Source organism: Sceloporus occidentalis, unplaced genomic scaffold, assembly GCF_023333645.1.
Source record: "Sceloporus occidentalis isolate IW3139 unplaced genomic scaffold, rSceOcc1.0.p SCAF_224, whole genome shotgun sequence".
NCBI classification, from domain to species: domain Eukaryota; kingdom Metazoa; phylum Chordata; class Lepidosauria; order Squamata; family Phrynosomatidae; genus Sceloporus; species Sceloporus occidentalis.
Window position 1 is genome coordinate 244,734 of NW_028317204.1, and position 12,950 is coordinate 257,683.

Sequence of the window (12,950 nt, forward strand, 5' to 3'; positions counted from 1 at the left end):
CAGACAGAACTATATCCCAGAATTTTTGGGAACTCCTCCAAAAGTCATTTGCTCGCTTTTATGATTGCAATAAAAATGAACTGTTGGCAGAGTTCCCGAAAAATTGTTTACAAAGTTTCACACAAATCAATGAATTAGTCAAAATTTGTTAAAGTTATAATTTCGTACAAATCCGAGCGCATGCGTCTAGTCGTCACCATGTTGTCTCTGCTGTCTCACATGCATGTCTCATTATCCATCCCGCTCCATTCAAACCATAGCACGAGACATCCAGATCATTAAGCCGCTGGTGGATGTGGAAGTGGTGGAAAAGGAGAGCGCCTCGTTCCTTTGCCAGATTTCTCACGACGATGTCCAGACACAGTGGTACAAAAACAATGTAAAGCTAAGAGCAGGAGACAATGTTAAGATGCGCCAGGAAGGTGAGTGCCTTCAGGTCGATGCGAAGTTGGGGTAGAGACACCAGTTGCCTCTTACCACTTTCCACCAAGTGATTGTCCGCGGTAGCTGGACCAGCAGAGGTGGCCCGGTTCCCCATTTAAAGAGAACACTTATGGTGTCTTGGGTTCCGTGATTGGTTAAAATGAAATAATGTATCATCCTAATCACAGCTGGGTAAAAAAAATGTTCCACCATATCCAAAAAGCTATGGAAAGCAGCAGTTTGGCCCCAAAAGCTGTGGAAACTCCCAGTTGCCACGGTCTATTACGTCTCAAGCATTTAAGAAACATCGAAACAAATGGTTTTAGTTTCTTCCCGCTTTGGCAAGCATCTTTGTTTTATAAGAGTAACTGCAGAAGTGAAGCTTCCACGGGAGTGTTTTTAAGAATCAATAAAGATGCATCAAGAGCTAAAGATCGATCAAGTACCAAGAAAGATGACGACTTAAGGTTAAGGGTTTAGCTCTATGTTCTCACCTACTCATGGATTGAATAAAATAAAACATTTTTTAGCTTTCACTTAAAATGATGATTATAAGGAATTATTCCATGTAATTTATAGAATGTCCGTAGATTCTGTGAAGCTATAACATTGAGAGAAAATACAAAATGAACAATAAATTTAAAGGGATCCAGCAACCATCATATGCCCTTTAATATTAGCTGAGTGTCACATTTAAATTAACATTTTTGGGGGGTACAAATGGATGGGGGGGGTATTTTTTCCGGCCCCTAGCTCCTTGGCTTGAAGAAGGTGCTCTTGCTTACTTTTGGGCATGCGCAGTCTACTTTAGTTTCCCTACCAGCGATTGGCTGCTATAAGTGGTCAAAACCGGCATTGAGTAGCGGAGGTCGATGCCCCTGGAGCTCTGGGCAGGGAAAGAACGTATGTTAAAGTTATATCGGTGAGGCTGTACAGGACACTATGGAAAAAACATGAACTTTATTTCTAATTTGCCCTTGTAGAATGTAAAAAAAATTAAGATTTCATTTTTTTTGTAATTTTTTTGAATTTTATTTTCTAGGACGGACCTTTGTATTACTTTTTAAGAGCGTCCAGTCTGAAGATGCAGCTGAAATTAAGTTTGTGGCTGAAACAGCAGAGTCCCGAGCCAAGCTGAGCATTAAAGGTACGTTCAATGGCTTGGCAGCCTCCCGTAACAGCGATGTTCCTACAGTGTGTCCAGACAGTTTGTATAACGAGCTAGTTTTTTGCTCTATAAATATTTGATGCAGATCGGCCCCCGTCTAGTCGCCCGTTTCTCCTGCTGTAAAGACTCAAACCTTAATCAGTCGTTGGTCTCGTCTTAGATTCAGGAGCCGTATGTCTATCCCATGCGTGTTTAATACCCTCACTGTATTACCCTCTACCACTTCTGCTGGGAGGCTGTTCCACTTATCTTAACCCCCTCTCAGTAAAACCTCCTCCCATTCCATCTAACCCTCTCGTGTTGGATTCTGGTCTCTTGTTGTAACTTTTCTCCTTCTCATCTTCATTGAGTGACATCATAATCTTATAACCATCATTTATTCCACAGAACTTCCAGTGAAAATCATCAAACCGTTGAGGGACAAGATCGCCATCGAGAAACACAGGGTGTTCCTTGAGTGCCAAGTGTCTCGAGCCAACGCCAACGTGACTTGGTATAAAAAGGACAAGGAGATCGCCCCGAGTGATAAGTATGAGATCGTGAGCCAAGGACTGTACAGAAAGCTCATCATTAACGAGGCCGAGTTTGAGGATGAAGATACTTACACCTGTGATGCTGTAGACGACAAGACGTCGGCCAAGCTGTTGGTTGAAGGTAATTGTGACGGGTAGTCTTCTTCTTGGGGTGCTCTAGGAAACAATTCTCTGTGCTTATTGGTGTTTTGGGAAACTCATCTATATTTATGCCAATTTTTTTCTAATTATTATGATTTTTAGAACAATCGATCAATATCGTGAAAGATCTGACCGACGTAGAAGTGACTACACCTGAAAAGGCGACTTTTGAATGCGAGACGTCGATAGTGTCGGTGAAGCCACCAAAGTGGATGTTGGGCAGAGATGTTCTTCAGGACGGAAAGGATGTTACCATAGAGCAGGAAGGAACCACACACCGTCTAATACTCTGGAAAACGACCCCTGAGATGACGGGAGCTGTCCAGTTTCATATTGGAAAATCCAAGTCCTCGGCCAACCTGGTCGTAAAAGGTATTTAAATTCTAATGATTTAACAGCGACCAGAATTAACCGGGAAAGAACACCCAGGATTAATCAATAGAATAACAAAAAAAATCAGCATATGGGCAAATTTTTTTTATAATGTATCAATTATTAAGGTATAGTCTTAAAAAAAAAAGAAGAAATGCACATAGGGGTGCATTTTGGATGGAATTCAATGCATTTGTAAACCTTCTTTAGCTATTAAAGTTAGAAAATGAGACATCTAGAAGATACACTCCAATGTTCATTTAACATAAAAAATAGAACTGAAATGAACCTTTACATATTTTTTATTTTATAACTCAAAGGGGTAGCACAAAATATAGCGACACCCCAGTGTTGAGGAGATGCTAGCTCCACATATCATATAATCAGTATTATGGATTTCAATTCTTGCGTCTCTGCGGATATAATACGGAGCTAATAAGTGCCAATGTATTCACTCAAATAAGCTACAAATATTATAAAGATTTTTTACAGAAGGTGTTATTAGTACCAGTATTAAAGAATCCACTTATGCACCAAGAAGCCTTTGTGACCCTTAAGACATGGGGACTATGGCACAGGGGCCTAGGTAAAGGCACTGATAAGTTGCTTATTGCCCCATTGATTTCAAAGAAAGCTCAGTAGAAGCAGAGTACTACTGAGCATGTGCAGGAAGTGTACTGATGAATGCTTCCTGCTTTCAGTAGAGGCAGCTGGGGGAGGAGTCAAAGGAAACCAATGTCTTGTATTCTAACTTGAATATCTAAAGAATGCCTGCACCGATTTGCATGCAGGAAAATGCACAGCATTCAATACAAAATGGCTTCCAATTTATTTAATCAACATTCTGCAGCTTCCCTTATCCTTTGACTAAAATTTAGTTGAAACAACGGGGTAATGTCACTGCCCCTTGGCTTCTATTAGCTGTGGAGCTGTCCTCTTCACCTGAGAGCCGAAAGGAACTCCAATTTTAAAGTAGGAATTTTTGCGTTTCTTGAAGCTTCTAAGGGCCCTCCCAAAAAATGAGAAAAAAAGCATGCATTTTGATAAATACATTTCAAAATTGTGATTTAAAAATGTCATGTTGTTTAGCAAAGGAGCCCCTAGTTTTTTGTATCAGAAAAGCCAAAAAATTAAATTAAATATGCTTTTTTTTTTGTATCAGATATCCCACTCAAGGTAACCCAGAAAATTGAAGATAAGACCGTCAATGAAAACCAGACTGTCATTTTATCTTGTGAATTCAAACCGGCACCCAAATTTGTAGAATGGTACCGGGGCAAAACTCTAATAGAACCATCGGAGAGATACAAAATAAAACAGGACATGCACGTGGCTGAGCTCCGGATCATCAAGGTGAATCCAGACGACGCCGGAGTGTACACCTGCAAAGCGGGAAACGTGGAGACATCGGGCACACTGGCCGTCAAAGGTAGCTGGAAGGGGCAGCGGTGCATAATTTTTTACACGTCATGGATTGAAATGTATACTAATTAAATTCTACGGTGACTATTTGATGATTTAAACAAAAAAAAAAATTACTAAATGATGTAAATACCATCACCATTCAGTATCTAGACCAAAAACCTATTGAATAAAAAATGAAGCATTTCAAAGTAATAACAATGGATTTCTGCAATTTTATGAAATATGACATACAAAGTGTAATAGAAGGAAGAAAATTCTGTCATTTCTAATTGTTTCATCAAACAATTTTATTGATAATTATATTAAACAAATAATTAAATGGATTAATACCAGGGTTCATAAATGATGTCTCATCAACGGATAATTATAGGAGGAACTGGATCAAGTTTATCTCACAAAGAAAAATGGCTACAATCCTCTAATTTCATCCATAAACAGTTAATTGTTATTGAAATCACATGCCCTCACCTAAAACTCACAAACTTTGTAGTTACTGTCCAGTTCAGTCTGGTCAGTTTAGTTAACCTTTAATTTAAATGTTCTTGTAGTGAACAGACCCAGAGTCAGACAAATATCTCAGGTGAAAATGTAATCCATCTTCTTGTAAGAAAACAATAAATTGCAAGTCACATGGCAACATTTTCATTTCAATTTTTCTTAGCCCGCGACGTGAAAGTGTTGAAGCCTCTGGCCAACGTAGAGGTCGAGGAGGAAAACGGGGCAATGTTTTCTTGTGAGTTATCTCATGACGATGAGGAGGGCGAATGGTTCCTCAATGGCACCCTCCTCTACTCCAACAACGTCAATGACATTAAGAAGATCGGAGGTACTCACACGCTGGCCCTGAAACAGCTGACACCAGAGGATTCCGGGACAGTGAGCTTCAATACCAAGAAATTGTCCCTCAGCGCCGAGCTGAAGGTCAAAGGTTGGTGAACTATCTCATGCCTAGTCATAGAACTCACGTTTAATTAAAATCACAGTTGTATTGAGAGTTTTAATAATATGTACATTGATCCGCAAGCAATAATTTATACAATTTTAATAAAAACGTCTTTCGCGTATCAGTCACACGTAACGTGATAGAACTCTCTACACATGGAGTAGATCCTTCTTATTAGAAGTTTAATTATTAAAGGAGGAAGGAAGCCTTGAATAGATCTTAGCGTATCTTATAAGATGCTAATTTTTTAAGAATAATAAATATAAAAAATAGCTGTATTGTTCTAATACCAAATCAACCTTAATGATATATTTTATGAAATGAATCTCACTCCCGGTAATATTGTATATAAATATTGTATAATAGTTTGCAATGGCTGGTTGTTGCTAAAAGTGGTGTCATTGTGAGGTGTGTCGGTTGTATCTTCTGCACCCAGAAAAGGCAGCTGTGTTCATGAAGTCCCTGGACGACGCGGTTGGGGAAGAACGTGGGATTATAACCCTGGAGTGCGAAGTCTCCAAACCCAAAGTCAAGCCAGTGTGGAAGAAAAACGACGCGATTTTACCCACCGGCGACAAATATCAGCAAATGCAGGCCGGGAAAACCGTGTGCTTGATTATCCATGACCTGAGCAAGAGCGATGCGGGGCTGTATACATGCGATATCGGGACAGACGTCGCAAGGTCTAAAGTCAGCGTTCAAGGTACAGCTTTACGTCTCGTTATAATATTTATCTGTATCACACTGTGGCCATTTGGTTCCCTGGTTCTTCTTCACTATCTCCCGTGATACCCCCTATTGCCTTCCCTAACGCCCCTCTTTTTTAGGAGGTCAGAATGTTTGCTGGGTATGAGGGGATCGCAGGGTTCTACAGCCCTAAAAGCAATGTGTATAGAAACAGCAGGAAACGGCTTTATAAAATAAATGTAAATAAAGCACTTTATTCTTCTTCTAAATGCCCCTCTCAGTTACAAAAATACCCAGCAATAGGGCACAAAGTCACAAAAAACACTTGTAAAGTGCCTCTTAAATGGAAGTGCCCCTCTTTTATCGGTAGATATGTCAATCCTTAATCAAAACTCTCTCGCTCTCGTATTGTTATTCCTCCCCCTTTTTAACTTTGGCTTCTTTGTTTCTCAGAGCTCAGTATCGGAATAACCAAACGTCTGAGGACCACGGAAGCCAAGGAGGGCGAGAGCTGTGTCTTCGAGTGCATCCTTTCACACGAAAGCATAGATGATTGCTGCTGGAGCGTCAACGGCCAGACCATCGAGGACGACGACCGGTTTGAGGTCTCCAATAAGGGTCGAAAATACATGCTCACTATTAAGGAAGTGAGGGCCAGCGACTCGGGTGAAGTAGTCTTCACAGCTCGCAACTTGACTTCCAAGGCCTCGCTTATAGTGAAAGGTAACTTTTCCTTCTGTGAATTTAACTCCATTTAACCTGATTCCACCAGGGTGGGGAATTCCATGCGACTTGAATTGTCCTTCTGAATTCTGCCCTACATGTTACAAAGTATCATTTTGCATCTGGGCTTATTAACAACGTTTCGGAATGTGGAGAACGTCTCGCCAGGACATCTAACCAAAGTGTGAGAGAAATCACCAGAATGTTGTTGTTTTGAGAAACAGTATCAAAAAAATATCAATAAGTGCCAAGATATACAAAGGCTTCTCCACTAATGAGGAAAAAAATTATACTTAAGCGGCTTTCCTGCCATGTTTTGAGATGGACATGACATTGAGATGGATGATATAAATATATAGATATATATATACATTTTATTACAAAAACTCTTTATTTACAAATCAATTTTCAATAATGAAAAAATATAATAAATTCTGTTGTAGAAAAGCCGGCTGTGATAGCGAAACCTCTGGAAGATAGAACGGTGACAGCGGGAGAAGACATTGTCCTGAGATGCGATCTCTCTAAGCAGGACATAAACGTAAAGTGGACAAAGGATGGAAAGGTGTTGAAGAACACCCAAAAATACGAACTCATCCAAGAAGGGACAGAGGCCAGGTTGACAATCCATGAAGCCACGTCGAAGGAGTCCGGGGAATACGTTTGTGAAACTAGCGTCTCCAAGACCAAAGCCACCGTTCTAATCACAGGTAGGACAAAGATCCATCTGGAGGACGGCAAAGTTCCCGGCGGGAAGCCCGACTCATTTTACTTTTTCTTCTTGATGTTTTTATAGAAAAGCCAAATCGGTTCACCAAAGAGATCTCGGACATAGAGGAGGAGGAAGGGGAAACGGCGGCGTTCGCGTGTGAGACGGAAAAATCTGCCGCATCGGCGACCTGGAGGAGAGGAAGCGCCGAAATCAAACCAAGTGACAAGTATGAAATTAAGCAGAAGGGCAATGTCCTCAGTCTGACCATCAATGACCTAAAGGAGACAGACAGTGATACTTACGTATGTGACATTGGTGAAGCGCAGACCAAAGGCTCGCTCGCTGTTAAAGGTAAATGAGTACCTGAGAATATCTCAACATAGATTACTTTGTGAAATATTTTCCCTACGCATTACATTTACTGGTGAATACGCTACCATTCAAAAGTTTGGGGTCACTCGGCTGTTTTCATGGAAAACAAGGAAATTTCTGTCTGTAACATAATTACAAAAGGGGTTCTTCTAACCATCAATTAGCCTTTTAAACTTAAACTTGGATCAGCGAACACAACGTGCCATTGGAGCACAGGAGTGATGGGAGTGATAAAGGGCCATTGGGACACAGGAGTGATGGGAGTGATAAAGGGCCGTTGGAACACAGGAGCGATGGGAGTGATAAAGGGCCATTGGAACACAGGAGCGATGGGAGTGATAAAGGGCCATTGGAGCACAGGAGTGATGGGAGTGATAAAGGGCCATTGGGACACAGGAGTGATAAAGGGCCTCTGTACCCCTATGAAGAGATTCCATAGAAAAATCAGCAGTTTCCAGCTACAATATTCATTTACAACATTAACCCCATCTGTGCTGTATGACAGTCTCATTCTCCAAAGAAAATAAGACCCTAGAATGGTGTAGCGATACTATATTTGTTTCTTGTATGTTGGCTGAATTCGTTTTTTTTCTTATTAAAGTAACCGTAAATGCATTATAAGGGGTAATGTTATTAAAAACTAAAACATAACTTTTAATTGATCAAATTAAACTCACGGTCATCAAGTGTCTTGTTTGCTTACAAGTAAATTTAGCCCCTCTGATTGTTGGCACCGATATATGAAATAGCATAATACCCTATTTATGGCCATAAAACCCTTGAGGGTGGTAGATAAGTGGAACAGCCTCCCAGCAGAAGTGGTAGAGGGTAATACAGTGAGGGTATTAAACATGCATGGGATAGACATACGGCTCCCGAATCTAAGACGAGACCAACGACTGATTAAGGTCGAGGATGAAAGTGATTCTAGAGCCATCAATGGTTGATAAGGTGATAACAACACGACTTAACATTCTGAGCCGTGGGGTCCGGGTGAATGATCTCTATTTGCGTTTATCTATATAAAGTCCGATATAATTTAAGGGGTTCAGGGTCACGCTAAATGCAGATGTTGAATTATTCGTGTATTTTAGCCGCGCAGGCTTATTTCAAACGTGAACTGCAAAGCGCCGAGGCCGTGGAAGACGAAACAGCGACGTTGTCATGTGAAATATCCAACCCCAAAGCGGCAGTGAAATGGAAGAAAGACGAGAAAGCCCTCAAACCGAGTGAGAAGTATGAGCTGAGAGTGAAGGACCACAAGGTGGAGTTGCTGGTTCATCATTTGGTGAAGGAGGACGCCGGGACTTACACCTGCGAGGCCGGAGAGCAAAAGTCTACAGCGACGCTAGCGGTGAAACGTAAGGAGCAAATATCTTTGTTAAAGACCGAAATGTGACATTAGCGTGATACACGTGAGACACATCGGAGGTCGGTAAGCTTAGCCCCCCCCAGGCACCTCGACGCGCCTCAGACATAGAACAGAGTTACTTGACTTCCTAGCATGGAAGGGCTGGCAACTTCTGGCCTGGGCAGCCTGTAAAGACAAGTGGCCTCATTGGCCCCTTGCCCCCTGTAACTCACTGGCCCCCCCGTTTTACACACACTCAGACATCTGCACAAATTTACACGCTTACACTAACACACATGCACAGTTACACTTACACATACTCACTAACACGCACGTACACCCTCATGTTAACACATACTCCCTGCCACACATACTTACACATTCATTCTAACCCCCCTTCCCACATTCACACACACTGACAGATACACATTTATTCTTACACAAACTTACACATACACATTCATCCTCACACTCACTTACAGATACACATTCATGCTCACACACAAATACTATTACTTAGACATACACTCTCACTCAAACATATATACGGTCATACTTACATACCCCACTGGATTCCTGCAATTGCCCCCCCCCCCCTCAGCCTCTGGGCCAGGCCTTCGCTGCTTCCTAATAAATTCAACAATTTATTATAGACCTGAGTAGATCTCCTACATTTTTCAATGTGCAGTTCATTTATTCAGTCTATTATGCTCACTGTAAAGACACGATCCCTGTTAATATATCTATTATATGCACTTTTTCCCCTATTGCAGTAGGAAGCAACCCGCTCCAGGTTCCTCTCCAACCATTTGTGATCTCTTTTTTTTTTTTACAGCTGTGCAGGTTCTCTTTAAACGCGGTCTCAGGAACGAGAAAGTCAAGGAGGGAGTCTCTGTGAAACTGCACTGCGAGCTGAGCAAGGCCGGCGCCCCCGTCAGGTGGACCAAAGGAGAGCAAGCCCTCGAGCCCAGCGAGAAATATGACATTAAGCAGCAAGGAACTGTGGCTGAACTCTCCATCCTCAACGCCAAGCCAGAAGACTCCGGGGAGTACACGTGTGACACAGGAGACCAAAGAAGCACAGCGCATGTGACAGTGACCGGTAGGAAGTCTGTGTGCATCGTATACATACAGTGAGGGTATTAAACATGCATGGGGTAGACATACGGCTCCTGAATCTAAGACGAGACCAACGACTGATTAAAGGTTTGAGTCTTTACAGCAGGAGAAATGGGCGGCTAGACGGGCCCACGGGGGCCAATCTGCAGGCAGGTTCTGTGTTTCTATGTATATTCAGTTAGTGATACTTTTTAGCTCATAGATTTGGATGTAGAGACCTCAAAGGTCTTTTCATAACATTTAAAGAAGGGACCTTTGAGAATTTGAAAGGTTTATGGGACTAATGCCATGAAAATGTATCTCTCTGCTTATCGATACATTTATAAGGGGCAGACAAACCACAGCTACTGCTTACACCAAACTTTTCTTAAGCTCTCCCAGTTCGCTTTAAAGAAGACCTGAAGGACACGGACGTGGAGGAAGGCTCCTCGGTGACGTTGTCGTGTGTCATCACCAAACCCCATGCCCCTGTGGTTTGGAAGAAAGGAATTACAGTCCTGCAAGCCAGCGAGAAATACGAATTTATACAGAAGGAGACCCAGGTGGAGCTGGTTATCCGAAACGCGGGGACGGAGGATTCGGGGAGCTACACGTGTGATACCGGGGACCAGCAAACGTCCGCTCGGGTCAAAGTCCGTGGTAAGATGATACACTGTAGCAAACCGCGGAACAAGGAATTAAACATGCTTGGGAAATTTAAGGAAATGCTAAGTTTTCCCATTTGTAGAAAAAAAGTGAACCTTTTATATAGTGTATTTCCCCCCCAGTTTTCCATCTGTTTCTCCTGTGCCTTCCATAGAGGTACCAGCACAATTCACAGAAGAACTGAAGCATCAGGAGGTGACAGAAGGAGACGCGGCCACGCTGCGCTGCCAACTTACTAAACCCGACGTCACGGTGCAATGGAAGAAAGAAAACAGAACCATAAAACAGAGCAAAAAGTACAAGATACGGCAGGAGGGCGCGGTGTCCGAGCTGATCATACGGGATCTCGAGCCAGAAGACGCTGGAGATTATTCCTGTGTGTGCGGAGAACAGCAAACCACAGCCACGGTGAAAGTAACCGGTAATGCCGTCTTCTCCTCTTCAGTATTTATCAGGATATTAATTGGGGTGCTCTGAGTGGTCTGGGATAGAATGTAGAAAATCACCACCTGAAGGTTTACAGAGAACACTTTAAATATAATGGGGCCCATGATGCCTTCCTTAGAGCTCCTTCACATCATGGACCCCCTCAGCCCAATCATACATAGTCCAGAGACCCCTCTTCCTCCTAAGTAATGAGGTCAGTATGCTGTCTGATGCCTCGATCCGGTATATAACGTCATATCCTAGAGTTTGGCATCAGTAGGTTACGTACAGACCTCGAGGAAAGAGCGTTAGGTGAGAGGTCTTTGCTCATGACCTCACTTCTAGACTCTTAAGTATCTGCTGAGGTAGCCCAAGGGGCAGATACCATGGTCCACTAAGGTAAGCCTGGACCCAGACCCAGACCAACTGGCCCTTTTTGCCCTAGTGGAACCTAGAAATCACAACTGAATGATGTGTTGTTGAAGAAAGAGAGAGAAAGAGAGACCTGTACTCGGGAGATACCGTGAGCTCCACTTTTCTCTATATAGACACCTACTCCATCTTCTGCTTCTACCAGAGTGAGACAGGCTGGTTTCTAGAATAACCTTTAGCAAAAAGTTTCCTTGAGAGGTCTGTTCAGCAAAGTGCGGGTATTAGAAGTGCAATTCACCAAAGCCAAGTCACAATTACCTTGCATTCACTCGCCTGCAGGACAGTAAGTTTAATGTGAAAAAAAAAAAAGCTAATTCATTGCTCTTCTAGCGGAAAATGTGAGTTGGAATTAAGTTGAATGGACCTTATTGGATGGATAAAGATTCCTCTTATTTTTATTCTATGTAATCATTACCGTCTCCATCCCAAGAACAAAGATAGAGGAAGAGGCATGGAATGGGATCCATTCCATCCTAAATGTTTTTTAAGCCACCTCATCCCACTGGCCATGGGTTGGGAGGACAGGAGGGTAATAGCATTTCATTTATTTTTAAGTACCCTAGGAAAGACTATACTCCGCTAGGTTAATGGTATGATGCCAGAAACACCCCGCATGGGATGGGGGAAGTGGGGAGAATGATACCTGTAGATACCTTATTTTGTTATTATTGGAACTCGAGAAGTATCTGGATTTTTGTGCCACACATTATTACCTCTTGCACAGTAGGACGGGGTCATCTTTGCATCGTCTACACTTTAAACACATAGAGGTTTGCCAAGAAGACTCAACTTTAACAAACAAATGTTTTGCGCATCTGTGCGCTTATCGAAATAACAGAATTGTAAGTTTTTCATGGCTTTTCTCTATACCGCGATGTAGGATCCTAAGCCGGCTACTCTGATTGGAGACCGACTCCTGAATAGAAAAACATATAGAAGGCAGCAGGCGGAAGTGAGCCTCGGGGTTAAATAAATCATTTTAAGAGTCTCTTAAGGAAACGATCCCGCAACATATTTTTAGTGTAAATGTAAAATTTGCTTTATTATTTTCTTGTGGATCAAAAAAAAATCAGTTTTGTGTCACTTTAATAACACTTTTTATTATTATACAGGGGTACTCTATATGGAGGAGGTTTTATTAATTGTGTATAAGATACTTTAGAGATTCATTTACAATTTATTTGTACTTTACTGATTCAATGTACTTTCAGCTTCTAAATTCCAGAGTAACTTTGTCTTTGTTTCAATCATTTAATCACAAAACACCATGAATATTATTGTTTTTTTTTTTTTTTATTGTCTATTAATATTACCGCGATTCTGGATTTTTTGGACACAGCGTCAGTAAAGTGGAAAGAATCTGTTATGGAGAAAAAAACCTGTTACAAGAACTAAAAATAATAAATATTAAACCACCGTAATCTCTGTGTCTAGTAACCAATAGGATGTAGAGTTCATACTAGATATGTATTCATATC

The 12,950-nt window shown here is 41.7% G+C and overlaps 1 protein-coding gene across 1 annotated transcript in view; it reads left to right on the plus strand.

Annotated features, from left to right (window-relative positions):
* LOC149276799 (obscurin-like) overlaps positions 1 to 12,950 on the plus strand; it is a 163,136-nt gene that overhangs the window by 33,207 nt on the left and 116,979 nt on the right. Inside the window, 13 exon segments of the mRNA XM_089503251.1 lie at positions 261 to 422; positions 1,466 to 1,570; positions 1,979 to 2,245; positions 2,368 to 2,637; positions 3,800 to 4,066; positions 4,724 to 4,990; positions 5,442 to 5,708; positions 6,146 to 6,415; positions 6,859 to 7,125; positions 7,212 to 7,478; positions 9,686 to 9,952; positions 10,342 to 10,608; positions 10,769 to 11,035. Of these exon segments, the coding sequence (XP_089359377.1) occupies positions 261 to 422; positions 1,466 to 1,570; positions 1,979 to 2,245; positions 2,368 to 2,637; positions 3,800 to 4,066; positions 4,724 to 4,990; positions 5,442 to 5,708; positions 6,146 to 6,415; positions 6,859 to 7,125; positions 7,212 to 7,478; positions 9,686 to 9,952; positions 10,342 to 10,608; positions 10,769 to 11,035 (3,210 nt within the window).